This window comes from Haliotis cracherodii, unplaced genomic scaffold, assembly GCF_022045235.1.
Source record: "Haliotis cracherodii isolate W230 unplaced genomic scaffold, xgHalCrac1.p SCAF_8, whole genome shotgun sequence".
NCBI lineage: Eukaryota > Metazoa > Mollusca > Gastropoda > Lepetellida > Haliotidae > Haliotis > Haliotis cracherodii.
The window spans coordinates 40,514,178-40,540,357 of NW_027266341.1; the positions used below are offsets into that span (position 1 = coordinate 40,514,178).

At 40.0% G+C, this 26,180-nt stretch overlaps 1 protein-coding gene, 10 non-coding genes and 1 pseudogene across 11 annotated transcripts in view; 4 read left to right on the plus strand and 8 right to left on the minus strand.

Moving 5' to 3' along the window:
* The first annotated feature begins 42 nt into the window (after window positions 1–42).
* LOC139451195 (small nucleolar RNA U3) lies at window positions 43–262 on the plus strand. The gene has a single exon (XR_011652299.1). It is a non-coding gene; the product is annotated as a small nucleolar RNA U3 (small nucleolar RNA).
* A 163-nt stretch (window positions 263–425) lies between these two features.
* Window positions 426–498, minus strand: Trnav-cac (transfer RNA valine (anticodon CAC)). Its single transcript has one exon. It is a non-coding gene; the product is annotated as a tRNA-Val (tRNA).
* Window positions 499–719: 221 nt separating this feature from the next.
* Window positions 720–792, minus strand: Trnav-aac (transfer RNA valine (anticodon AAC)). Its single transcript has one exon. It is a non-coding gene; the product is annotated as a tRNA-Val (tRNA).
* A 589-nt stretch (window positions 793–1,381) lies between these two features.
* On the plus strand, window positions 1,382–1,601 carry LOC139451227 (small nucleolar RNA U3). The gene has a single exon (XR_011652328.1). It is a non-coding gene; the product is annotated as a small nucleolar RNA U3 (small nucleolar RNA).
* Window positions 1,602–1,764: 163 nt separating this feature from the next.
* Trnav-cac (transfer RNA valine (anticodon CAC)) lies at window positions 1,765–1,837 on the minus strand. The gene has a single exon. It is a non-coding gene; the product is annotated as a tRNA-Val (tRNA).
* Window positions 1,838–2,057: 220 nt separating this feature from the next.
* Trnav-aac (transfer RNA valine (anticodon AAC)) lies at window positions 2,058–2,130 on the minus strand. The gene has a single exon. It is a non-coding gene; the product is annotated as a tRNA-Val (tRNA).
* Window positions 2,131–2,719: 589 nt separating this feature from the next.
* On the plus strand, window positions 2,720–2,926 carry LOC139451191 (small nucleolar RNA U3; annotated as a pseudogene).
* Window positions 2,927–3,089: 163 nt separating this feature from the next.
* Trnav-cac (transfer RNA valine (anticodon CAC)) lies at window positions 3,090–3,175 on the minus strand. The gene has a single exon. It is a non-coding gene; the product is annotated as a tRNA-Val (tRNA).
* Window positions 3,176–3,395: 220 nt separating this feature from the next.
* On the minus strand, window positions 3,396–3,468 carry Trnav-aac (transfer RNA valine (anticodon AAC)). Its single transcript has one exon. It is a non-coding gene; the product is annotated as a tRNA-Val (tRNA).
* A 588-nt stretch (window positions 3,469–4,056) lies between these two features.
* LOC139451174 (small nucleolar RNA U3) lies at window positions 4,057–4,276 on the plus strand. The gene has a single exon (XR_011652280.1). It is a non-coding gene; the product is annotated as a small nucleolar RNA U3 (small nucleolar RNA).
* A 163-nt stretch (window positions 4,277–4,439) lies between these two features.
* Trnav-cac (transfer RNA valine (anticodon CAC)) lies at window positions 4,440–4,512 on the minus strand. The gene has a single exon. It is a non-coding gene; the product is annotated as a tRNA-Val (tRNA).
* A 1,294-nt stretch (window positions 4,513–5,806) lies between these two features.
* Window positions 5,807–26,180, minus strand: part of LOC139449649 (CD109 antigen-like) — a 63,045-nt gene continuing 42,671 nt past the window's right edge. Inside the window, exons 22-36 of the mRNA XM_071231127.1 lie at window positions 25,600–25,713; window positions 25,041–25,169; window positions 19,890–20,028; window positions 19,539–19,715; window positions 17,901–18,000; window positions 12,871–13,033; window positions 11,160–11,342; window positions 10,392–10,554; window positions 9,972–10,183; window positions 9,694–9,849; window positions 9,528–9,590; window positions 8,514–8,771; window positions 8,245–8,347; window positions 7,648–7,769; window positions 5,807–6,846 (exon numbers count right to left, since the gene is read on the minus strand). Coding sequence (XP_071087228.1) covers window positions 7,666–7,769; window positions 8,245–8,347; window positions 8,514–8,771; window positions 9,528–9,590; window positions 9,694–9,849; window positions 9,972–10,183; window positions 10,392–10,554; window positions 11,160–11,342; window positions 12,871–13,033; window positions 17,901–18,000; window positions 19,539–19,715; window positions 19,890–20,028; window positions 25,041–25,169; window positions 25,600–25,713 — 2,064 coding nt within the window. The 3' untranslated portion in view covers window positions 5,807–6,846; window positions 7,648–7,665. The remainder of the gene's footprint in view (window positions 6,847–7,647; window positions 7,770–8,244; window positions 8,348–8,513; window positions 8,772–9,527; window positions 9,591–9,693; window positions 9,850–9,971; window positions 10,184–10,391; window positions 10,555–11,159; window positions 11,343–12,870; window positions 13,034–17,900; window positions 18,001–19,538; window positions 19,716–19,889; window positions 20,029–25,040; window positions 25,170–25,599; window positions 25,714–26,180) is intronic.

Consider the following 26,180-nt stretch of genomic DNA (forward strand, 5'->3'; position numbering starts at 1 on the left):
CTTTTGAAAAGAAGTAGGTACAAATTCCGCCATATGTTAGTTAAGATCATACTTTTAGGGATCATTTTTATAATATGCATCGCCATGACTTCAGGTAAAACTGACAGTCTACCAAACCACGAGGACGATAGACAGCCTCTCTTTCTGAGCGCGAAGCGAACCAGGGTGAGTGCCAGCTCAGGCTAGTAACTCTGGTTATTGATGACCGTTCCTCTCAGTCACATGTGGCAGAGATGGAGGGAAGAGAGGCATTCTGAGTGGTTTGGCTTATCTATTTTTCCAAGTAAATGTCGATTAGCCACTTCATATAGACACTTTGTGCGTGACTTCATAATTAATCAACAGTGGACACAGTCAACACAATACGCTGTGTGTGCCAGCAAGAGAGAAGTAAAATAACAATTCATAGAAGAGCCAAAACATCAAGGTTCAGGCGAGGCTCGAACTCGCGGCCTTCTGCGTGTGAAGCAGACGTGATAACCACTACACCACTGAACCTCTGCAGTGTTGCTGCAGTGTTTGTAAAGACTTATACCTGCCACGGACACTAACAGAGCACGGCAAGTTGAGGATCTGCTGAGGGGTGGTGTACATTTGTAAAAGGTGACAAGAAACAAAACATTAAGTAGTATCAAGCCCCCTTCGCTGGTGGTAGGTTTTTACCTGAGAAAGAGAGATGTATACATTCCATGAAATAATGGAAATCCCCCCCAAAAGTAAGGTTCCGGCGAGGCTCGAACTCTCGGCCTTCTGCGTGTTAAGCAGACGTGATAACCACTACACCACGGAACCACCTGTAAACGAACATGAATCTCTTTCGTGTACCATTGATTGTATGTTTTCTTTTCTCTCACGGCATTTCCTCTTACTGGTTCCATCATTTCCAATATCAAGACTTTGTACCATTGAAACATGACTGGAAACGTATTTGATCACGATCAGGGGGCTAATTAAGGTGTAACGATGTCTTATCTCACAAACTTCCCACCAGCTTCTCTCAACTAGACAGTTAACACCATGTATATTGATGTCTTATCTCACAAACATCCCACCAACTTCTCTCAACTGGACAGTTTACACAGGAGCAGCCATACAGTCTCAATCACGGTCAATGGGAGATAACCACTGCCACGATGTAATCACCAAACAATATACATTGTACAAACCACTTCAGCTGTTGACATTATCTGTACTCTCTATGTTTTTTTCGCAAATCACAAACGTGGAATGAATCCTAAGTACACAGAGGTGGCGATGTCTGTAACTGATTGACCTGATGAAGATTTTTCAAAAGATTTAGCAGGAATGTTACATGCTTTTGCATACCACACTGGCGTGCCTTTTGAAAAGAAGTAGGTACAAATTCCGCCATATGTTAGTTAAGATCATACTTTTAGGGATCATTTCTATAGTATGCATCGCCATGACTTCAGGTAAAACTGACAGTCTACCAAACCACGAGGACGATAGACAGCCTCTCTTCCTGAGCGCGAAGCGAACCAGGGTGAGTGCCAGCTCAGGCTAGTAACTCTGGTTATTGATGACCGTTCCTCTCAGTCACATGTGGCAGAGATGGAGGGAAGAGAGGCATTCTGAGTGGTTTGGCTTATCTATTTTTCCAAGTAAATGTCGATTAGCCACTTCATATAGACACTTTGTTCGTGACTTCATAATTAATCAACAGTGGACACAGTCAACACAATACGCTGTGTGTGCCAGCAAGAGAGAAGTAAAATAACAATTCATAGAAGAGCCAAAACAACAAGGTTCAGGCGAGGCTCGAACTCGCGGCCTTCTGCGTGTGAAGCAGACGTGATAACCACTATACCACTGAACCGCAGCTGTGTTGCTGCAGTGTTTGTAAAGACTTATACCTGCCACGGACACTAACAGAGCACGGCAAGTTGAGGATCTGCTGAGGGGTGGTGTACATTTGTAAAAGGCGACAAAAAACAAAACATTAAGTAGTATCAAGCCCCCTTCGCTGGTGGTAGGTTTTTACCTGAGAAAGAGAGATGTATACATTCCATGAAATAATGGAAATCCCCCCAAAAGTAAGGTTCCGGCGAGGCTCGAACTCGCGGCCTTCTGCGTGTTAAGCAGACGTGATAACCACTACACCACGGAACCACCTATAAACGAACAAGAATCTCTTTCGTGTACTATTGATTGTATGTTTTCTTTTCTCTCATGGCATTTCCTCTTACTGGTTCCATCATTTCCAATATCATACTTTGTACCATTGAAACATGACTGGAAACGTATTTGATCACAATCAGGGGGCTAATTAAGGTGTAACGATGTCTTATCTCACAAACTTCCAACCAGCTTCTCTCAACTAGACAGTTAACACCATGTATATTGATGTCTTATCTCACAAACATCCCACCAACTTCTCTCAACTGGACAGTTTACACAGGAGCAGCCATACAGTCTCAATCACGGTCAATGGGAGATAACCACTGCCACGATGTAATCACCAAACAATATACATTGTACAAACCACTTCAGCTGTTGACATTATCTGTACTCTCTATGTTTTTTTTCGCAAATCACAAACGTGGAATGAATCCTAAGTACACAGAGGTGGCGATGTCTGTAACTGATTGACCTGATGAAGATTTTTCAAAAGATTTAGCAGGAATGTTACATGCTGTTGTATACCACACTGGCGTGCCTTTTGAAAAGAAGTAGGTACAAATTCCGCCATATGTTAGTTAAGATCATACTTTTAGGGATCATTTCTATAGTATGCATCGCCATGACTTCAGGTAAAACTGACAATCTACCAAACCACGAGGACGATAGACAGCCTCTCTTTCTGAGCGCGAAGCGAACCAGGGTGAGTGCCAGCTCAGGCTAGTAACTCTGGTTATTGATGACCGTTCCACTCAGTCACATGGGGAAGAGAGGCATTCTGAGTGGTTTGGCTTATCTATTTTTCCAAGTAAATGTCGATTAGCCACTTCATATAGACACTTTGTGCGTGACTTCATAATTAATCAACAGTGGACACAGTCAACACAATATGCTATGTGTGCCAGCAAGAGAGAAGTAAAATAACAATTCATAGAAGAGCCAAAACATCAAGGTTCAGGCGAGGCTCGAACTCGCGGCCCGAACTCGTGGCCATCTGCGTGTGAAGCAGACGTGATAACCACTACACCACTGAACCGCAGCTGTGTTGTTGCAGTGTTTGTAAAGACTTATACCTGCCATGGACACTAACAGAGCACGGCAAGTTGAGGATCTGCTGAGGGGTGGTGTACATGTGTAAAAGGCGACAAGAAACAAAACATTAAGAAGTAACAAGCCCCCTTCGCTGGTGGTAGGATTTTACCTGAGAAAGAGAGATGTATACATTCCATGAAATAATGGAAATCCCTCAAAATGTAAGGTTCCGGCGAGGCTCGAACTCGCGGCCTTCTGCGTGTTAAGCAGACGTGATAACCACTACACCACGGAACCACCCGTAAACAAACATGAATCTCTTTCGTGTACCATTGATTGTATGTTTTCTTTTCTCTCACGGCATTTCCTCTTACTGGTTCCATCATTTCCAATATCATACTTTGTACCATTGAAACATGACTGGAAACGTATTTGATCACGATCAGGGGGCTAATTAAGGTGTAACGATGTCTTATCTCACAAACTTCCAACCAGCTTCTCTCAACTAGACAGTTAACACCATGTATATTGATGTCTTATCTCACAAACATCCCACCAACTTCTCTCAACTGGACAGTTTACACAGGAGCAGCCATACAGTCTCAATCACGGTCAATGGGAGATAACCACTGCCACGATGTAATCACCAAACAATATACATTGTACAAACCACTTCAGCTGTTGACATTATCTGTACTCTCTATGTTTTTTTCGCAAATCACAAACGTGGAATGAATCCTAAGTACACAGAGGTGGCGATGTCTGTAACTGATTGACCTGATGAAGATTTTTCAAAAGATTTAGCAGGAATGTTACATGCTGTTGCATACCACACTGGCGTGCCTTTTGAAAAGAAGTAGGTACAAATTCCGCCATATGTTAGTTAAGATCATACTTTTAGGGATCATTTCTATAGTATGCATCGCCATGACTTCAGGTAAAACTGACAATCTACCAAACCACGAGGACGATAGACAGCCTCTCTTTCTGAGCGCGAAGCGAACCAGGGTGAGTGCCAGCTCAGGCTAGTAACTCTGGTTATTGATGACCGTTCCTCTCAGTCACATGTGGCAGAGATGGAGGGAAGAGAGGCATTCTGAGTGGTTTGGCTTATCTATTTTTCCAAGTAAATGTCGATTAGCCACTTCATATAGACACTTTGTGCGTGACTTCATAATTAATCAACAGTGGACACAGTCAACACAATACGCTATGTGTGCCAGCAAGAGAGAAGTAAAATAACAATTCACAGAAGAGCCAAAACATCAAGGTTCAGGCGAGGCTCGAACTCGCGGCCTTCTGCGTGTGAAGCAGACGTGATAACCACTACACCACTGAACCGCAGCTGTGTTGGTGGCAGTGTTTGTAAAGACTTATACCTGCCACGGACACTAACAGAGCACGGCAAGTTGAGGATCTGCTGAGGGGTGGTGTACCATTGATTGTATGTTTTCTTTTCTTTCACGGCATTTCCTCTTACTGGTTCCATCATTTCCAATATCAGGACTTTGTACCATTGAAACATGACTGGAAACGTATTTGATCACGATCAGGGGGCTAATTAAGGTGTAATGATGTCTTATCTCACAAACTTCCCACCAGCTTCTCTCAACTAGACAGTTAACACCATGTATATTGATGTCTTATCTCACAAACATCCCACCAACTTCTCTCAACTGGACAGTTTACACAGGAGCAGCCATACAGTCTCAATCACGGTCAATGGGAGATAACCACTGCCACGATACTTTTTGGTATCATTTCTATAGTATGCATCGCCATATACATTGTACAAACCACTTCAGCTGTAGACACTATCTGTATTCTCTGGTATTTTTTTGCAAATCACAAACGTGGAATGAATCTAAGTACACAGAGGTGGCGATGCGTGTGAAGCAGACGTGATAACCACTACACCACTGAACATCAGCTGTGCTTTAGCACAATTATATATCAACGATAACATGATTTAAATCGAACAAATCACCCGATTCTGTTGATTTCTCTATTTCGAAAATGAGGTTTTAGGGGTCAAACGAGAATAGGAAGGTGGTTGAGAATCACTCAAACTATAAAAACTATATCAACGTAATACTCGTCATCATCATGTGAAGCACTGAAGGGCCAATTCTGCAGTTTGTTGAATGAACTTCCCTGTTTTTATTTATAAATTGAAATGATCTCAAAATGTTGTAAAGTACAGAAAAGACCAAATGAAAATAAACGACCAACATGCTTCCAAACATTTAAATAAATTAATTAGTAATTAAGTATTCACCTTTATTTAAAATATAAATGTTTGTACAAACTATATCCAACTAGGGTCGCAACTTCGCAAGACAAAATCACTGTTTGAGTGACGATACGCACGATTATAATATCATACATTGAGATGTATTTTTTAGGATGTGGCAGTAATACGCTTCTATAGATTTCTGAAGTAATGACTGATTACTTTCTAGGCCAATACTTCGTTAAAGCCTGGTAAATAAACGTCTCGACATGTGTCTGGTTTCATGAAAAAAGGTTCCTAACAAAAACGGCTGAGACATGTACGTAGTGTCGTCCGATGTATATGTTATGCAGGTGCGATACCAACTTGAACGTTTGTTAGATCCATTACAGGGAGCAAAAATGACGTTCGAAAATATTTATTTCTTGGAGGAAAAAAGGACATTACATAATAAGTCTGTATGATACATTTAATACACTCTGGAATCTTGTTATAACTGATGCAAAGTTAAAATTCAAATTTATAACAAACCTACTTTAAGGAGTAGTACTAACTCTATCTTTGAAAATATCAACTGACAAGCACAATTAGGAGATAGCTGTATACCGTAAAAAATACTATTATCAAGAGATGGATGACAGGAGTCAGGTTGTTTGTATAATCCGATACATTCTAACAAAGATATTTTACTTCTCGTTAAAAACGAAATGTAATGTAATGGCTTGTTCATTGTCAAACATAAATCTGAGAAATGAACATGTCACTGATAAATACAATGCATCATCGATGATCGATTATGAAGGCTTTGCGGTGTTAACACACGACGCGTAGCCTTGTTCACATGAGATATCATAGTACTTGTAATCAATATGACGTCTTTTCAACTAACTTTAAAAAGGCAATAATAGAAAGGTTTTCGAAAGTTGAAATATATATACAGAACATAATGGGTGCTTACACACAGATATTTTGATGGATTTCATTGACTAAGGGGCACTTATGTCTTTTGCACACTCCGATTTCTTCTATCACAAATGTCCATTTAATGTGTACATATAGTATATCCCTAAATAACCACCTACCCTCGTTTATTGCATGTAACAACAACGTGTCGGATAGTGCTTCCCAAAGTATCTGTAATACATGTGGAAATATATTGTTGTTTATAATTAAATATTGAACTGTGGCCCTACTTTGTCACATTCTGTTATACAAAACATAACTAACATAACATAACACACAGGTGGTTATTCTGCTTAATGAAAAACATGGAAAAATCACGAAAAGTATAACACAATGCATAAGAAGAATGTGCTACCTTTACAAATGGCGGTTAGAAACTACACTTTCTTCATTAAACTACACATATATGTGAAACAGGAATTGTGTTCTTGTAACGAGTGGGGGCTTGTTCGTTTCAATTTCAACATTGTCCGTGTTTCCTGAAACAGTAAATATAAATTGCCATTATAAATGCATGGCACAACGGATTGAACACAAAAATACCTATTGCAGCACTTTATCATAAAATACAGCTTTTCCTATTAACAGTTTATGTATTCCACTACACTTGAACGTTTTACAAAAAGAAATGGTACAGGTGTGGTACAGCCGTTTTCATTTTGCTAAACAATACATGCAAGAATCTTATGGTAGATGGTTCAAATCCCATATTCCCCCTGATTATGATTCTTGGAATGTCAGTATACACCCGTGCTCTTAGGTTCCCCAAAGAAGTAAACGTCTAAGCCTGCATGCTTTCTTCAATTCTTTCTTCAATCCCACATTAAGCTGAAACGCCGAAGTATAACTGAAATGATGTGGTGTTAAATTCAACCCACTCACTAACATGTCACAACACGTCTTTTGTTTGCTTTCTTGGTTTCTGTATAAGTTCATCTTGTGATTGGGTATATATTCTACAATTAATTAACTACGAAGGTTATACTATCGAGGTAGGGAGAGATATGAACAGGTAAGAGAAAACCAATACTTATAAGCACTGTTGTAGCTGCGTTGTGTTGTTGCCCATGGAGTCATGTAAATGATTCGGTAATGCAAACTATTTACAAGTTAATCTTTAATTATTTATTGTAGTTTAAGTAACTGATTCGCTGACATAATAGCACACGCGATTCCATATATAACCTATGTATAGAACACAACTGGACCTACAAGATGCCAGCAGGCGATGAATACAACTAAAGAGTTCCTATCTTGTGTCGCGTAGATGGTCCACTTACATTATGGACACGTGCCATCTACATGACTGGTTGAACTCTATGTTGGCATCGGAAGCTGCATCCAGGGCACAAGCTACACATCCCCGTAGCCTTCCGAAGGTAAAGAGTTGAAACAACATTATCTGTAACAAGGACGAAAACACATGAACAACAACATCACTGAATCATAAGAGATCCCAGATTCGCCATGATTATGGTTCTTAGTTCTCACCGAAGTGGTACAGGACTAAAACTTGTACTTCTAACTCACTACTGTAGCAAGTGAGGTGGCGTGAAATAGAGTTTAACATCGCGTTCAGGATTTTTGCATTTATATATAGCGACGTGCATGCACGTGTGCGTGTCGCTGTTTGTACTAGTCCGGACGAATACAGATTTTTTAGGTACAGCCTACTGAGATACCATGTGGCAGAGTAACATGAATACCGGGTATTCTGACTCCTTGCCGACCAGTCTTGTTTAGCCCCTTAATGCCGAGAGTCAGGCAGGGTAACATCAAGTACTATGTTTTAACGTCTTTTTCGTATGATGCGGCCAGGGATCGTATCCACGACCTTCCGCTCTCCAGGCAGCCGCTCTATCCACAAGATCACGTACCCGGTTCATAGTATTCCTGAAGGGCAACCGTGCTAGGTCGGGAGTCAATCACAACATCAGCCATGGTCATCACAGTGTTTATACATCCCTCGCGATCCGAAATCTGGAATATACAGTTACATCAAACCACTTTGCCATCAAACATATCAACAGTGTGGACAGAATGCATGAATGCATCTTTACACTTTGTCGTACTTTGCTTGTGCTGGAGGAGTATATGAACTATTGCACTCCCAAGTGAATAGTAATGTATACCATCGTTTACTCACTTCGTTGAAGTAAAGTGTCAGCATGTTTCCATTTCTCTCGGAGCGGGAAAAGACTGCAGTATGTTGCCTCTCATTAAGGTCCGGGTCAAAGCCAGTAGGTACTCCAATGTTGAGAAGGCTCATACCACTACTTCCTTCATCAAGATGACGGAAGCATGTCTTCAATACAAATCTCCTGTCTGTCTGTTCCAGGATCTCTACACGTAATTCAAACTTGGGATTGGTAGAAGGCGTGTTCTCGTTATACTGTTTATGCACCTGTAAAAGAACGCATACCTCCTTGCAAGGAAACTGAACATGAACAAAAGGCAACTTAACATGCTGCGCAAACCACGTACTTGGGAAATACAAAATGCGCACTCAACAATATTTGGTTTACAAACATGCATATGTGATTGAATGTTGATTGGTTAAATAAGTGAGTGAGGTAGGTTTAACACCGCTTTGGGGAGTATTTCTACCATATCACAGCTGCCAGCTTGATGCAGAAGCAACGCCCATAGTAAAACAAGACGTTAACTACTTAGGTGCAATCAAAGAGCACGAGCATGGTGGTGACATACCATAATGTGTTGAAAACGGGGACTGAACCGACATTCAGTGGATCCTGTGTCACGTCAATTAGCGAGATGTTGCAGACCTGATTAATTCACATGGCGTTTGAACGAAATATGTTGACAATAACGACAATATAGTAAGTATCTGACAAGGGATTTAACGCCGCTTTTGACAGCATTACAGTCGTGTCCTTGTGGTTAGGTTAACGCGTAAGGAAGCCTGAAGCGACGCAGGTTTTACCGTGAAACGTACGACTACGGACATATATATATAAATCACCAAGCATCTTAATCCGACCACACTCAGTAGATGTTCGTGTGGAAGAGTCAAGGGTTATACATTTTGGACTGATACAAATTCGAAATATTCAAATAAGCGAAACACCATTTAATCAATTTGTCAACAGCAAACTATTGAGTATACGTGTTTTGGGTATGAAAGCTATTTGTATCCGACCTGTAGTACCGCCACCCCAGACCCGGAGGCAGTCAGAGTCAGCACACTGGGTACATTGGTCACCTGGAAATACATGCAGAGTATTAAACATGAAGAGAAACGTCTATGTGGAATCAAACTGTGCATGACAAAGTTTTTACTTTTGAAGGAAAGCGACAACACTTACTGGAATCTCACCCGCTTGTAGTAGGAGGGCTGTGTCAGAATTGATAGAAAAATTCTTGGAATACCCTGGCATGTTGACAGAAATATTGATGGATGTCTGTGGTGAATACACATCACCAGCAAACTTTGACAGCGCTTCAAGGGCTACAACCGTGTCCTGTAAACATAATTTCGTGGTTTCAAGAAACACATTTTCTGGTGCTGTAGAGTATTTTTACTTTATCACTAAACAGAAACTAACGTGCACTTGGAACTCATCTGTTCCACTCTTGAGCTTACCTGTGTCGATATAAAGCCTCCCCTGTCATTTCTCTGGTTACTGATCCACCGCATGACAGGGAGTCCTTCCGATACATTGCTAGTCAGAGAGTAGAGGAGAAGAGCATATGACGTCATCTCTATACTCTTGGCTTCAGTGTCGCGATACCATCGGTAGTGGAAGTATCCCGTGGGTTTAGGCGGTGATGGGTCCATCCAATGTTTAGAGCTTACTGGAAATCAAAAAGCGACAAAATAACCAGAAGAAAAGACGAAACAAATTCTATGACACATATATACGGGTTCAGGGTTTAAGGAGATATCAACCTCACTACCACTAGGGTAGATAATGACGACTTTAGATCTGCCTTATTTTTGAAAATGTCATTCTTAGTGCTCTCGTGGACTTGCAGTGGAGAAAGCATGCATAGGTCTAATTACCGTCATTGACAGCCGCGGCTTCAACGATGGACTGAGCTTCAAGAGCCCTGTTACTACCAGCAAGAGCGAGAGCATAGGCCACGAGGATCTTGTCATAAGTTGTGTTCAGGGTGTCGAACCGGGACTCCAAATATTGCACAGCTTTATTAGCAGAATCCAAGAGCTAAAAATGCGTAACATAAAAAATAGCCATTGCGATAATTAAGAATGATTTTCCACAATGTAGGTATGTCAATAGTTCCTTCATAAAACAGAGGTCAATCTCGATAACCATCAAATGCTATGCTATGCTTGTTAAGAGGATGAAAGGTCAAGTGAATCTGGGGCCAAAACCTTCTGTACATATGCATTTATGGTAGCCATAATAAAGAAAACATTCAGATATATGTAAGATAAAACTAATAATAAATTTGGATATACCCATATTTTATATCTGCAACTTTCCATGGTTTTCTTCTCTAACACTAAAGGGGGCAGTCCGGTAGCCTAGTGGTTTAAGCGTTAGCTCGTCACGCCGAAGACCCGGGTTCGATTCCCGACATGGGTACAATGTATGAAGCCTATTTCTGGTGTCCCTCGCCGTGATATTGCTAAAAGCGGCGCAAATTCAAACTCACTCACTCACTCTAACACCGAAGAGAAAACCTCTCACATTAACTTATTGATCTCCCATTTTGAAAGATATTTTATCTCCAAACTCCCAGATAAGTATTGCATTGAAATAAAAAAAATCAGGGCAATTGTTTTATAGTAATAAGAATCATATACCATTTTGTCCGTTAGTACCGATGCTGGTAGTCTGGGAGCTGGGGGATTGCCAGGGGATCGATCTCCACCCAGTATATCCGTTGGGACCTCGTTATTAGACGCCCACTGCACCTGTGCAGCCTGTGCCTCCTTGAGAGCTATGAGTACATATGCGGTGAGGCCAACACCCGCCCCTGTACCACTCTGAAACCAAGGAGTACATTAAATATATAGCACTATGCTGCGAGATCAGCACTCGCCCTTGGTACCAATCTGAAACCAAGGAGTACATTGAATATACAGCACTATGCTGCGAGATCAACAACCGCTCTTGTACCACTCTGATATCAGGTTACACATTCAGAATAGATCACTATGCTGTCAGGCCAACACCCGCCCCTTTACCACTCTGAAACCAAGGAGTACATTAAATATACAGCACTATGCTGCGAGATCAACAACCGCTCTTGTACCACTGTGATATCAGGTTGCACATTCTGAATAGATCACTCTGCTGTCAGGCCAACACCCGCCCCTGTGCCACTCTGATATCAGGTTACACATTCTAAATAGATCACTCTGTGGTCAGGCCAACACCCGCCCCTGTACCACTGTGATATCAGGTCGCACATTCTAAATAGATCACTCTGCTGTCAGGCCAACACCCGCCCCTGTACCACTCTGATATCAGGTTGCACATTCTGAATGGATCACTCTGTGGTCAGGCCAACACCCGACCCTGTGCCACTCTGATATCAGGTTACACATTCTGAATAGATCACTCTGCTGTCAGGCCAACACCCGCCCCTGTACCACTGTGATATCAGGTTACACATTCTGAATAGATCACTCTGCTGTCAGGCCAACACCCGCCCCTGTACCACTGTGATATCAGGTTACACATTCTGAATAGATCACTCTGTGGTCAGGCCAACACCCGACCCTGTACCACTGTGATATCAGGTTACACATTCTGAATAGATCACTCTGCTGTCAGGCCAACACCCGCCCCTGTACCACTGTGATATCAGGTTACACATTCTGAATAGATCACTCTGTGGTCAGGCCAACACCCGCCCCTGTACCACTGTGATATCAGGTTACACATTCTGAATAGATCACTCTGCTGTCAGGCCAACACCCGCCCCTGTACCACTCTGATATCAGGTTGCACATTCTGAATAGATCACTCTGCTGTCAGGCCAACACCCGCCCCTGTACCACTGTGATATCAGGTTACACATTCTGAATAGATCACTCTGTGGTCAGGCCAACACCCGCCCCTGTACCACTGTGATATCAGGTTACACATTCTGAATAGATCACTCTGTGGTCAGGCCAACACCCGCCCCTGTACCACTGTGACATCAGGTTACACATTCTGAATAGATCACTCTGTGGTCAGGCCAACACCCGCCCCTGTACCACTGTGATGTCAGGTTACACATTCTGAATAGATCACTATGCTGTCAGGCCAAAACCCGGCCCCGCTGAACGATTGTACCAGGGTATACAGTCACAATATATCAGAATGTTGTGAAACCATATAGCAGACTGACGAAAAAGTTTGGTTTCGGAAGAAATTATATGACATGATAACAACAATTTGTGCACTACAAACTATATAAAACAGCTGTTATCTTCACATTTTCATTAGATTTGGTACCTAACCAAATATGCCCACATGTAAGGGTATTTCAGGTTAAAGCTGGGATAAAAGGCATCACACAACCTGCATTCTCTTATTGAAAACGTGTCCATCCTCCGGGAAGCTGCCATCCTCTCTCTGCTGGCCGACTACCCACTGTAAGCCTTGAGACATCACGTTGGTGTCTATGACGTCTGGGATCCAAGGGTACGCCTGGGTAAAGCACTTCAATACAAACGCTGTGAGCCTGAAGAAGCCAATGTGCGACATTTACAGGTGGGAAAAGATTACGCACAGCTTAAAAATACATTTCCATCTTATTTTTTTAAGCGTATCCTGTTCTTAATTTTATGACAAAACATACCAATCTTTTTTAAAACTGACATACTCATATAGAAACACAAGAAACTGAAATATTTTGAAATGCAATAGTTATTTGAATACCCTTTCAACTATTCCCTATGCTTAACTGTATCGTATAATATGATAGAATACTTGCGACCATCTGGAGGAACACACAGTGAGCTTTTAAGACAACAATATGTATTAGTCGTCTATATACATGTAAGCTCAGTACAATATGTCTTCTGTAGTTGGGGCAGAGTGTTAACGCACGTTAAATATGTTTTGTGTAACTATCTATTTCTTTTGATATGCAAAATCGAAACCGATTAAAAATCATGTTGCGCATGACTATTGCTATAACCCAAATATGAGCATTGTTGACATTCATAAAGATACGCATTAATAAAGTGTTCCATGTGTTACGTGTCGATTCCCAAATTGAAATAAAATGTTAACCCGAAATCTGTACGTAAAACACCACGTGAAACCAACAAACAACCAACAAATGGTATACAATCAAACAATTGTATTACAAAAATTCAGTAGGTTTTCAATTCAATACAAAATACAGCACAACAATTGCAATGGCAATACATAATACAGTAGTAGTACAATATTCAATGGCAATACATAATATTATGACAGTGGTCAGCACCGAATACAAATACAGTGGTGATAGCAAAAGTCAGTGATAATAATATATCCACCCAGCGGCGACGGTGGTCAAGTTTCCGAGATGGGCCTAGGCAGGGAATCTGGGATGATGAGTGATCTTCATACGAAAGCTGGTCTTGATGTAATGAGATGTGTGAGAGATAGGAGAGGCACGCTCTTGTCCCCTTATATACTTATATCGGAGCTTATACGAGTCATCTGACAGGTCAATATAAAACACAAATTTCACTGGTTAATGCGTAAACGGGTGACGACATGTATACGCACACCCACGTGGGGCGTTTGACAACAAGGGCGTAAGCATTAATAGTAATAAATATCCATCAAACGATTCCAAGACTTCTTTCTCAACAAACGCGGTTTCAAAAGCTACCTGCGATTTCGTCTTAACATCTTCATAAAATGTTACTGTGGAATGTCCAAAGTAGTCCTGCCCTTGTATTCCCTGAACGAGAACGAAATACGTTTGTCGTGATGAATAAAAGCAGTGCTAATGAAACATTCACAATAATTAGTCACGACACCAAACATAATCCTGTCGTGTAAGGTCGGTATATTTGCAGTTTATGAATAGGATTTCTTAAAATATACACGGCAATTGGTGATTTCAACAGTGTTTTTTTTTCTTTTCGTTGTGTTCGTCTAGTGTATATCTGGAATCGGGATGACAATGATCGTGAAAACCCTGGTAATCGTCAACAATATTTCCAAGTGATGAAAGTAGTTTTTTGTCGTTTCCGTCACATGTTTTCATTGCCCAGTAGCAATGTGTATTGACAGAGTCACACTTGTCCGAAAGCTCCTCGTGGCGAAGTCACTCTGCGGGTCCATGTGACTCAGATTTTAATTCTTTGTTGATTCTATTGGCGGCATGCCAAGTATCATTTGCATAAGGCCATCCATATTTGTATATCGGTGTTTCTCATCTCCGACCTCAAATCAAATGTAAAATTTAACAAAAAAATGTCTTTCAATAATTTGGTAAGTTATTTTGAGGCATATTTTATACAAATTTAAAACACTTGGTACTCGTTTATAAATTAAGTATTGAGGCGAGTCACTGTGCTTCGGAAACGAATTTTTAATAAACAGCTGAAGAAAGATAAAGTAGACATGGTTCTTTTTGACGGTACAATGATAGTAGTAATTAGATCGGTGCACGGGGCGGTGGTTAAAGCGTTCGCGCGTCACGCTGAAGACCTGTGTTCGATTCTCCACATGGGCACAGTGTGTAAAGCCCATTTCTTGTGTCACCCGCCGTGTTATTGCTGGAATATTGCTAAAAGCGGCATCAAACCATACTCACTCACTAGATCGGTGCACACTTTTCCACAGGGGCGGGAAAAAATGAGAAAACGAAACGTTATACTATTTCACTTCGGAAGGGAGATAAAGAAATCAGATAAAACATGGACAGCCTCACATATTTCGAAACGTGGTTTAGATACATATTTTGTTCCCACTAGTTTTGTCATGTGCGTGAACATGCATTTCAACATTATTTGAATCAAGATTATTCAGGTCGCTGGCTACACGAATCATCATCTCTTGTAACTACTTCGACATGAACACATGTTTTGGTCTTGCAGCTTAAGGAACACTGTCGCACTCAGATGCATTTTTTCTCCATCTTTGACGAGTACCTGTCATAATGTCAATGCCTCGACAATCTTCATGGTCAGTTGATTTCAACAATGTAATACACACAGCCTCATCACAAGATTCCTTCGACAGAGCCAACCACGTGATCAGGGATGAATTAATAAATTAATTTGTTTTTATAAGGAAAGAATTGATTTCGTGAATATTATTATAAACATGGCATTTTTTAATGCACTGCGGATTTCTACTTTCTGAAACCTTTTGTTTGCTCTTATTCCGACCACGCGATTTTCCTAGCAACTTCGCCCCGAGCGGGCATCCGATTTGGATTACTGCTTACAACTGTCAAGTACTTTGCAGGTTCGCTTGTCTTCAATATGAGCGTCAAAACATTTTCGTGTGATGGTCAGGGGAGCCTTTGGTTATTTCCTTTTTGACATTGATGAGAAATTGCCAGTTCAAGATTACATCGGTCCGGATGTCAACTCGAATCAACAAGATGGAGCCTCTCTTCCCGCCCTTAAGTGCAACTGAAACTTTGACAATTATTTGGCCGATTTTTTTTATTAGTGGAACAGTGTCACTGCTAGATTTAATTGTGAAACCAGATGAAGGCGAAGATGTCTGTTCACAGAGCTTTTGTCAACCATGCGTGACACAGCATCAGGCAATCGTGCTTACGGAATGGTACCTCCAAGTTCCCAGAAATTCGTCGATATGAAAACAACGTTACAAATACTTCTGGACTGAGCTGAGTAGACGAAGTGTTCTAAATACTTGGATTTAAAGAAACGTATATTAAACGTAGCAGCATATGAAGGATTGGCGTGGACAAACGGGAAGCGATGCCAGATTTTGTTTTAAAACTTAGGCGCGAAGTGTATTCAAATCCACTGAAAAAAATATACATGGGCCACATGAAGAGCTAACGATGTTTTGTGTATGTGTTCTGTGAAAGAAAATTAAATCCATAATTACAATTGTCTTGGAATATGTGTATGGGATTTTTCGTTATCGTAAGTACAATGTCATCTTTATAAGCCTAAGGTAGGTCAAAACATCTTGTTTTATTTCGTTACTTCTCAGTTGGTTATGTACATTGTTTTGTTGATACACGTGACATATTCATATATTGGTGTCAAGCTAAGAAATATTGGCTCAACTTCTGGTGTTTCAAATTTGGCTTCTTCCTAAACACTATTTGTAAAATCTGTGTGATAACATAAGTTTAAAATATATAATCTGATTATTGTGGTTTAACTGTTGAATGCAAGTGACCAAAACTAAACATATAAACTATCCAAATATATGTCATTTTCGGATTGAACTGAAAGAATCTTGTCGTTAATACTTGTGTAACGAACGTCAATTTCGTATTAGTGTATCGTTACTGTTAATTTACAGAAACTGCGTCTTCCCGAGGCAAGGGAGTTAACTGACTATAAAAATACAGTTTCCACCATTGCATCACGGTCATGGACAACGGATATAACTCGACTGCATAATGTCTGTTAGTAGATCCATGTATAATTGATGTTGAACTTAAAGCGAGTATGAAGCGTGTTTAGTTTAGTTGTTTAGTTTAATAAAGTGTCAATAAGGAGGAAGTTTCACAAATGTTTATGAATGAAAAACAAATGTCCACCGTTACCTTTCAAATGTGACCTTAACGAGGTCGCGGTATCCAATGAAAACGAATATAACGAGGTCACCCTTGTACGACATGCGAGTGACATTTTGACAGTGACAGTATCTTACTACTTGGCTAACTGTGTGTCATGGTATCCTTTGTGATAGGATAGTTGTTCGACTCATGGTCTGTCCTCGACTCGAATATTTACAGTCGGCCATCATATCACACAAACACTGAAGACTGTGGCGTAAAATGGCATTCACTTACTCATTTAGAAAAATATAGAAATAGTTCTAAGACTAATGGGCTCACCGGGTAAATTCAAAGTCATCTGAATGTTAAATGTAAAATAATGTTAACCTAATATTTATAGATAATGAAAGGAGAGTAGGAGTGAATATTTGACTATGTAGTTTGGTTTGTTGGTCTAGATTAAATCTAACATTAGAGCTACAGGCCATTTGGTCCATTTGGTTTCATGACATGGCTTAAACATTTTCCACAACTGAAACATATTTTTATGAAAAATAACCATTTGGCTTAAATTCCATGCCATGAACCAATGTTATCAAATTGTTTTACAATTGTCCTGTTGAAGGCACATCTCAATTGTTATTCTACGCCTTGAAAATTCATATATCGGTGCAATGCATCCTCCTGAAGTATCAGGCGGACGATGGATGAACACGGACAGCGATCCATGTCTTAAGCCCCAATTGAACAACCGTCGGACCTTCCCACTAGGAGATAAATTGGAAAGAAAATCAAGTCTGCTTTAATTGGCGGATCATATATGAAACTATATTCCTGCCAGTAACGAAAGCGTCGTTAATGTAAGTAACAATGTCATGAAACATACCACATACTGCAGTTCCTGTTACCGTAACTGTAAATAGCAGACTCTCCAAACGTAGAATAACAGCCTTCTCTGTGTTTGTAGCGCAATTCTTGTTGGTATCCTACATAAAGTAAAGTAACATCAATTTGTTGAAAACAAGTCAGTTATGCAGTTACAAACATGTTAATGCGACTGTATCTATGCACCCACAAGCTATAAATCTTTATACAGCATACGCACCACCAGTGTTAAACCATCACCTTCATTTTTGTGAAATACAGGCCTACCACAACCTCATAAAATATGGAAGTATCTTGCCTCTAGTTAACATACTGAGATCGTGGAGGAATCTCAACTGATCACTACCAGTCTAATTGCATCACTCCCGGTTTGGGAAAGAACAATTTTAAATCAGAAAGTCCCATTCCTCAAGCTAAATAATATGAAACATACAGACACTTCCGGTTGAATGATATTACTTCCGTCTGTGGAAATAAGTCATGCGCAGTGCAGACTCCAGAAATCTGTTTGAACCTGTTGTTTAATGACACTGACCCTCAATTTCAACCAATCACAGGCTTAAATACAACTTGTTAAAAAAGTGAAGTCTAACTCTTACAATCATATAAATCTAAACAGTTGATTGATTCAGTACATAAAGAGCCAGAACTACCTTATGAAAGACCATTCGAGTGACTTTGACCTTCAATAAAGATATCTCAATGATCACTTCGGGTGTCCATCATAAGGAACATACATACCAATATTCATCACGCTACAGTCAACACTTTTTGAGTTTTAATTCATTTTCAGCATGTGACATGGAAAGTGAATATAAACAAATATGACGTTCCAAGATGGAATTCAATGTAAAACTGAATTACAGCATATGCTACCGATTAATATGCCAATTACATTTCCCAGGACCCTAAAGGAGATGTACATGATATAATATCTAGGGCGTATTTGTATCTTTGTTGTGTAACGCAGTACTCAGCAATAATCCAGCTGTATGACTGAGGTCTATATATAAAACAGCGTATGGACCAGATAATCCAGTGACTGATATTATGAGCAATGATCCTTGACATCGGGGTTTGAGGAAATTATAAAAAAAAACATATAATAAATGCTGTTCATTGAATGAATATCACCGTGGCCTTCTACTCATAAAGAGGTGGCATCACTATTACAATCTTACATACATACATATTATTAAAATTAAATAACCACTATGCATGGAAAAACGTGACCTTACACGTAAGTCTCTCACAGACTTTTCCGATAAAGTATTAATAAACGGGGAACATTGTGGAAACATGGAAAGCTATGCTTCGGAAAGACAAACCACAAACCGCCAAAGATCATAAGTATTTTGGGATCGTCTATTTCTCAAGACAAAAGCCGGTTAGATTTACATTGGCTGTATATCCTGAAACAGTTTGTTGAAATCTCCTCGTTGCATGTATATAGCGGAGCAGTATCGTTACGAGCAAAGCAAGCATCAAATCCTATAGGTCTGATTAATAACTTGTTTTGTATTGGTAAAAAGGGTTCTAATATTCCCAGACATCTAAATATGCTTATCTATTTGTTCCTGTCTTAATCATCTTAAAAATAGTTAGTATGTTTGTACAGACACCAGATGTAACAGCATACCTTTCTCCATATACGTTTCAATTGTGTCTTTAATGTGTGTGGTCAAACGCTGAGTTCTCTGCAGGTACTTCATGACGTAGATGTTTGGGGCAAATCTCACCATGTTCTGTTCTGCACAACCGCCAGGCATTCTGACTAGATTCTCAATATTTGTCAGAGAAGAACTGAGAATGTCACCTGTATACAACGTAAAACAAGCATACAGATGTATTTAACATATGTTTTGTTTCTAAATTGTCATCAGTGTCGAAGCTGTTTATATCTTACTTCTATCCTACTTTGTTACAAATGGTATTCCATAGATCTTATATAGGCTCCCTGCACAAACAAAATTAAATTGGTTTACAATACCTGCAACGCTGACTCTAAGTTTTTGTGACCCCTCGACGGTTTGTAGAGGGAAATCGACGGATGTGCTTTCTTGGAACGTTGAGGATCCCCGGAGATCGATCAGCCAAGCCTCGTTTTCTGTGCGCTCCAATCCTTCAGGCTTGAAGGCAGAAACCGATGTTTTAAAAGATTAAAGCGTTAAAATTCCATGCTAGTTGAGTATATCAGGATGGCTTTGCAAGCACTTGAAAAAACAAACAAACAGACCCTCGTCACTATTTCCACAAATCCCAACACGGTCTTCCGGTTTAAGACACATGGCTACCAGAGAAAATGTTCAAACCAGGAAAAACCCTATTTCATCCCAGCTAGCCAGATGAGGAATCAAAATATACAATTGCCTGAGTAAACCTTTAAATCAGTCTGTCCCTTTCCATCTAAATAACTTTAAAGTAAAATCGACAAAACCATTTCCATAATAAAAAGAAACTGTATCATAAACATGAATGAATTAGGTTTAACGCCTCTTTAAACAGTATTCCAATTATTTTACAGCGTATGAACTTAATGTGGGAGAAACGCCTGAAGTGATGCAGGTCTCAGAAGTTTATAGATAGTGACATCATGTCATGTGTATACAAATCACTATTTAAAAGTGATAACACAAGGTGTTCGCGAAAAAGTACGAGTTTCCTACACCACCGGTGGCACCCGTCACAAACAATTGTTCACTTGCAAAAACACGGGAACGTATGGTACAGGTCGAGAAGCACCGGGAATCATTTTGGTCACTGATGCTTCACATTTGGAAAAAGTCCTCCACATGTCAACTATAAAACGTTTTGAAAGCTTTACTGAGGCCTTGAATCAAACAACATTGAAGGAAGAGTCGCATGGCACTCCTTGAAATCTCATAGAAAGACCATGCTCGATTGTATCTCAAACTCGTGAAATGTAGATACCAAAGTATGTCCAGAGCTCCTGGAATATTCTCAAGATAAAGGATAAAATGACTATTGTAAAGTTTAATTTATCTTATCTTGTCACCCAACCTTGTGGATAGTTCTTTGTCACTGTCTATGCATAGACCTAAATATAAAACAGATGTGGCGGTTTCACGGGCCTCTTGTATTTCTAGTTCAGATGCGTAAATCAGAGGAAGGAAATATGTGTATATTTGACCATTATTAAACAATATCAGATCAACGCAATCTTAAGTTAAAGTACTTGGACAAATTGCCTTGTTTTGATTTTGCCAATATAAGCAGAAATTTAAATGTGCAAAGAAACAGATAAGTAAGAACCCCCGTGTCAATGGGGATGCCTTCTTGCCAAAATGTCTTATCCCCAAATTGTACATAGATGCTAAGTAAACTTCAGATGATATTTGCTTTCGGTTTAGACAAGTTGTCTTGAACCTTTCAAGATTGATATTTATCTATATTCATGGTCGCCTCCTTTATATCAAATTCCTCATGGATCAAGGAATGGAAGCTTATGGAGATTATTAGAAATCAAGCAAATCATTTGAGTTTTTGTGAATCAACACGGTATTAAGACCATTCGTCTCAAATACTTTCTGTGAATATATATGTAACAATATGTTTGTACTTTTTGGATTTTAAAGCATCATTCTATTTAACTAATAAGAATTAAAGTATTAAACTAAACCTAAATAATTAACATTTATTTCCGTAAATACTTGTCTCTGTTAATTCCATACCTGCAAAGAGCTACTCATAGGTAAGCTAGTTTCTGAAAATAGCTTGTGTTGTTCAGATTATTACCCAACCGCGTTGACAGTTTTTGATGAAGTGCACTTCGCCCTCCATTTTTATCTTTTTATTGTACACAAGTCCACTGGGATTTCTGGTCCTTCACAACATAGATGCTTTCTTTGCACTTGTCTGCCAGTTTGCGCTCCCCCCAAAATGCAAGCTGCTTCACAAAGACTCCATTGCTGAGAATAGCTCCTCTGACCTCGATGCCATTCCTACTCTTCTGTTACCCCCTGCAGGCTCTACGTGATGCATCTGATGCCAACTTGTAGGAGTCGGCAATGTGCTGTCGCAGATCTGTGATGTGGGTGGTGTCAGTTTGTCTACTTTGTGGAGAACCTTTTTCAAAAGCAATGTCGACAGGTAAACGTGGTTTTCTGCTAAACATAAGGAAAAAAGGATGCTCTACAATAGGCATGGATTAGTAGTGCTACGTATAACTTCCAGTTGGTATTCTGGGATGGTTGCAAGGAACCTGACATACTTATCAGGTTACGATTAACTCTCTCTGTCAGGCCATTTCCCTGCGTGTGGTAAGGTGTGGTCCTACTCTTGTCCTGTCCTTGTCAAGCATGCACAGTTCCGTGATCAGATTACTCAAATTGGCACCTTGTTCTGCATGTAGTCTCTGAGGAAAAGCATTGTGTACAAAGAAGTTGTTGAATATGATTTCTGTGGTGATCTTTGCCGTTATGTTCCTTGTAGGGTAGGCTCGAGCATATCTTGTGAAATGGTCAGTAAAAGTAAAGGTTGATATCCTCTCTTGGACATCGAGAATGTAAGATTGATGCCAGAGGTCTGCCTTCTGTTGGTGTTCTTCTGAAGCATCCATCACAGTCTTTTTATCTAGAATCTAGAGAATTGCACCTACTACTAGTGAACTTGAATCTTCATTAATTTCAAGTGTTTAATCTTTAAGTCTTTTGTTCTTGAAGCGATTTCCCGATTCACCGAGGGAGCCGATGTGAGAGAGGCCAAGCAATATTAGAGAAGTTCTTGACATATTGGTATTGAAGAACTACCTCTGAACTGATGAATTGGAGTTCCCATACATGCTAACCAACACCTGAGTTCTTCCTCAGTCTCACCTTTTGGTGTACCAGCTTCTTAAATACCTCATAAAAAAGACGCCAACTCTTTGGGACATAATGACAATGTAATGACAAAATTGCAAACGAGTAAGACGTAAAGGTAATACCATCACAGGCAGTACCCTTTACAGCTTTATCCTACATGTACACCATAGAAAGCTACAGCCAAACAATAAGTCTAAAGTGTACAGTTCATACATGGGGAAAAACGAATAATTAAAATAAAAAGAATGCAGTATACAAGTATACTTAATGAAGTATCAACTTTACGTTAGCTATGGTCAAAACCCGTGAAGATCAGGGGTAGAATAGGTCTTAAGCACCCCATTTTTGTCATAAATGACGACTATGGCGACTAACGGGGTCGGGTGGCCAGGCTCGTTGACTTGGTTGATGCATGTGGATCCATGTTCGTGAGTTCAATCACTGAATTGTCTGTTCCAGATTCGATTAGTTACAGACCGCCATCATATAGCTGGAATATTGCTGAGTGCAAACAAACAAACAAAAGTTATGGTCAAGGATTATGTATGTAACAAAATAAGTTTAGTTTAACGTGTGTTGTGAGTAAGTACTCTTTATCTGAGAACTTAATCCTTACTATAGTAATACAACCGGATATGACAGGTGAGTGTGTCATCCAATAGCAGGGCATGGAGGCATCCATAAATGGTATCATAGTCTTGTCAGATTGCTGACGGGATTAACCTCTTTGGGCATGTGGTCAAGGATCAGAAGGTCCGTGGTTTGAATGCAATCAGGAGCTGGCGGAATTATGGTTAGGGGCGGCAATGGTGCTCCAGCTTTTGTTTTTCCTCCCCAATAGAAGTCTTCATATTAATCCTCCAAAATGCCTAGACGGTGGCAATCACATCATCGTTGGTGGTAAAACTCTATCACACAGGGTTGATTTGACAGATTAAGGTCAGAGGACACTGTGCCAGAAGAGGGATAGGGAAGTAATTCAAAGCAACCAATTGCAACTACAGCCACCTACACTTGAGGCAAGTGCAAGGTGCATTGTCCTGAAGCTTTAGCATACGTGAATGGAGCTTTTCAAGCTTTTCTTAGCTGACATAATTCTGTGTCAGCATTGTAGTGTCCATTGACCGTCTGACCTCGATGCAGATAGTTAATCGTATTTATCCCGTTACTGTCCAGGAAATTCGTATCGATAACTTTGTAACCTGACACCACCTTCTTGTATTTCCTTGGGAGTTACCACTGTTTGTTCTGAGTACTGACTCACCCAGGGTTAAAATTCACATTTACTAGGATTCTTCGGATGACTGATCAATTGGTCCTTGGATACCTTCATCTGAATCGGCAACTGATCTGGTGCCATCATTCTGAGTACCCATCTTGCAGATATTTCGCCCATGTGAATTGTGTCAGTTAGGATGGACTGAACTGATACAAAACCTATCCATTTTATGAAGGGCACCGTCTCCACATCATTATGCATACATTCAGCAGCCCATTTCTTAACAGTTGAATATGAAAGGCAGTCAAGCCAAAGCGTGCTTTACATATCATTTCTCCATTTTCGCATTTTCTTTCACCCCTGTAAACTTTTCTAGTTGACTTCTCGAAAGCAGATGTGGTTATCAGCCTGTGACTTAGTGTTATGTCTTTCGAAAGATCATATTCTTCTTATGTGTTGGAATCCCAAATTACACAAAGTAATTAGGTCAACACAGTTTCGATTCCGCTTCGTTTACTATGAGAAAATGATTTCATGTTATTTTTTTATGATTTCTTTTCATGCTAAGTTTGATTTAATGTCGGAACAATATTCAGGACGAAATATCGAATGTGTTACATGACCCTTTACAAATTGCCCAAACCACTGAAATATATGCGTATTTAACATAAAGATTTGCAACTGAAATTGTATTCAAACATTCAAAACGACCGCCTCCGTGGTCTTGTGGTAGAGCGTCCGCCCGGAGAGCGGAAGGTCCGGGGTTCGATCCCGGGCCGCGTCATACAAAAAGACGGTAAAAGATTGTACTTGTTGTTACCCTGTCTGGCGCTCGGCATTAAGGGGCTAAAACAAGGACTGGTCGGCTCGGAGTCAGTATACTGTGTCTGAGTGGGGTATTCGTGTTAAACTGCGGCATGGTATCTCAGTGAGCTAGCACTATAAATCGGCATCAGTCCGGACTAGTACAAGCAGCCACACACACACATACACGTGCATGCACGTCGCTATATAAGTGCAATAATCTTGGACGCGACGTTAAACCCAATTTCACCTCACCTCACCTCAAACATTCAAAACACCTTTAATTACAACTCACCTCCACTTTCAGGGGTCTCCTCACGCCATCGCCAGGCACCCAGGACAATAAGTCCACCTCCAGTGTCACGTCACCGATCGCCATAGGCTTGATCACGAAATACACAGCGCGACCTTCACCTGCTGGTATCTGGACACAAGATGTTCAAGATAAGATGTCACATAAGATGTGAGAACTTTACCTTGAATGTAGCCATTGGTTCATAATTGCACATCTTGTGTTATAAAATGTATTTTTTCTCTCGCAATTGTTTTACTTTATGTATGCTTTGGCTGACAGAAGTAGCATTTCATATTTGCAGGAAAGTAAATCTATGAAAAGAAAATGTAAAAGAAACCACCATCCCTCCTATAAGAGTCATAAAGTAATGATAATAACCCTTGCTAGAAAAATAGGGAAGGGGATATTTTTTTGAACTCATTCTAAACGAACATATTTCAAATCTATATCAATCTAAATTTGGAATGACACAGATCGTATCTGAATCTCAGCTATTTCTTGCTTCATCTGCAAAAAGTTACTCTTCAAAATATAGAACAAAGAGGTAAATAAAATTTACATCAATAGAATGTGATTGTTGAGTTGAGTATATGTCTTTTCCAGTTTCAACACCAGATGTTGCACTCAGAAAAATGTTGTGAAAGTCCTTGTTCCGTTTCAGAACTATGAGAACCTGCAATACAAATAAAACGATGAAAATATTTAATTGGAACAAAATATATATGGCGTTCGGAGTAGGTGGAAAATTGGGACTGATCTCTTCATCGTAAAGCACATGTGAGGTTTCCCGTTGAAAACAGTTGTAGGAAGAGTTTTCCAAGCATTCAACAATGTGATATCAATGTTTCATTTCCTTAAAAAACAATTGCACTTTCCACAGTTTCTGAAGGCATGTGTCAGTGTTTCAAAATATGGGCATGATAGTTTTGAAAAACGGAAAAAACGTTCTCTTCATTTCATAACAAAGGTAGATACGAAATTCGTCCGCACACTTTGCTTTTTAATACGCAATTTACAGTTTACGTATTTGCAGCTGAATGCATTTTTCCATATCCCGACTGCGATGAGATGGGTTACAGGAAGAACAGACCACCGGTATATAGCTGGAATATTGCAGATTGCGGCCTTAATCACCAAATT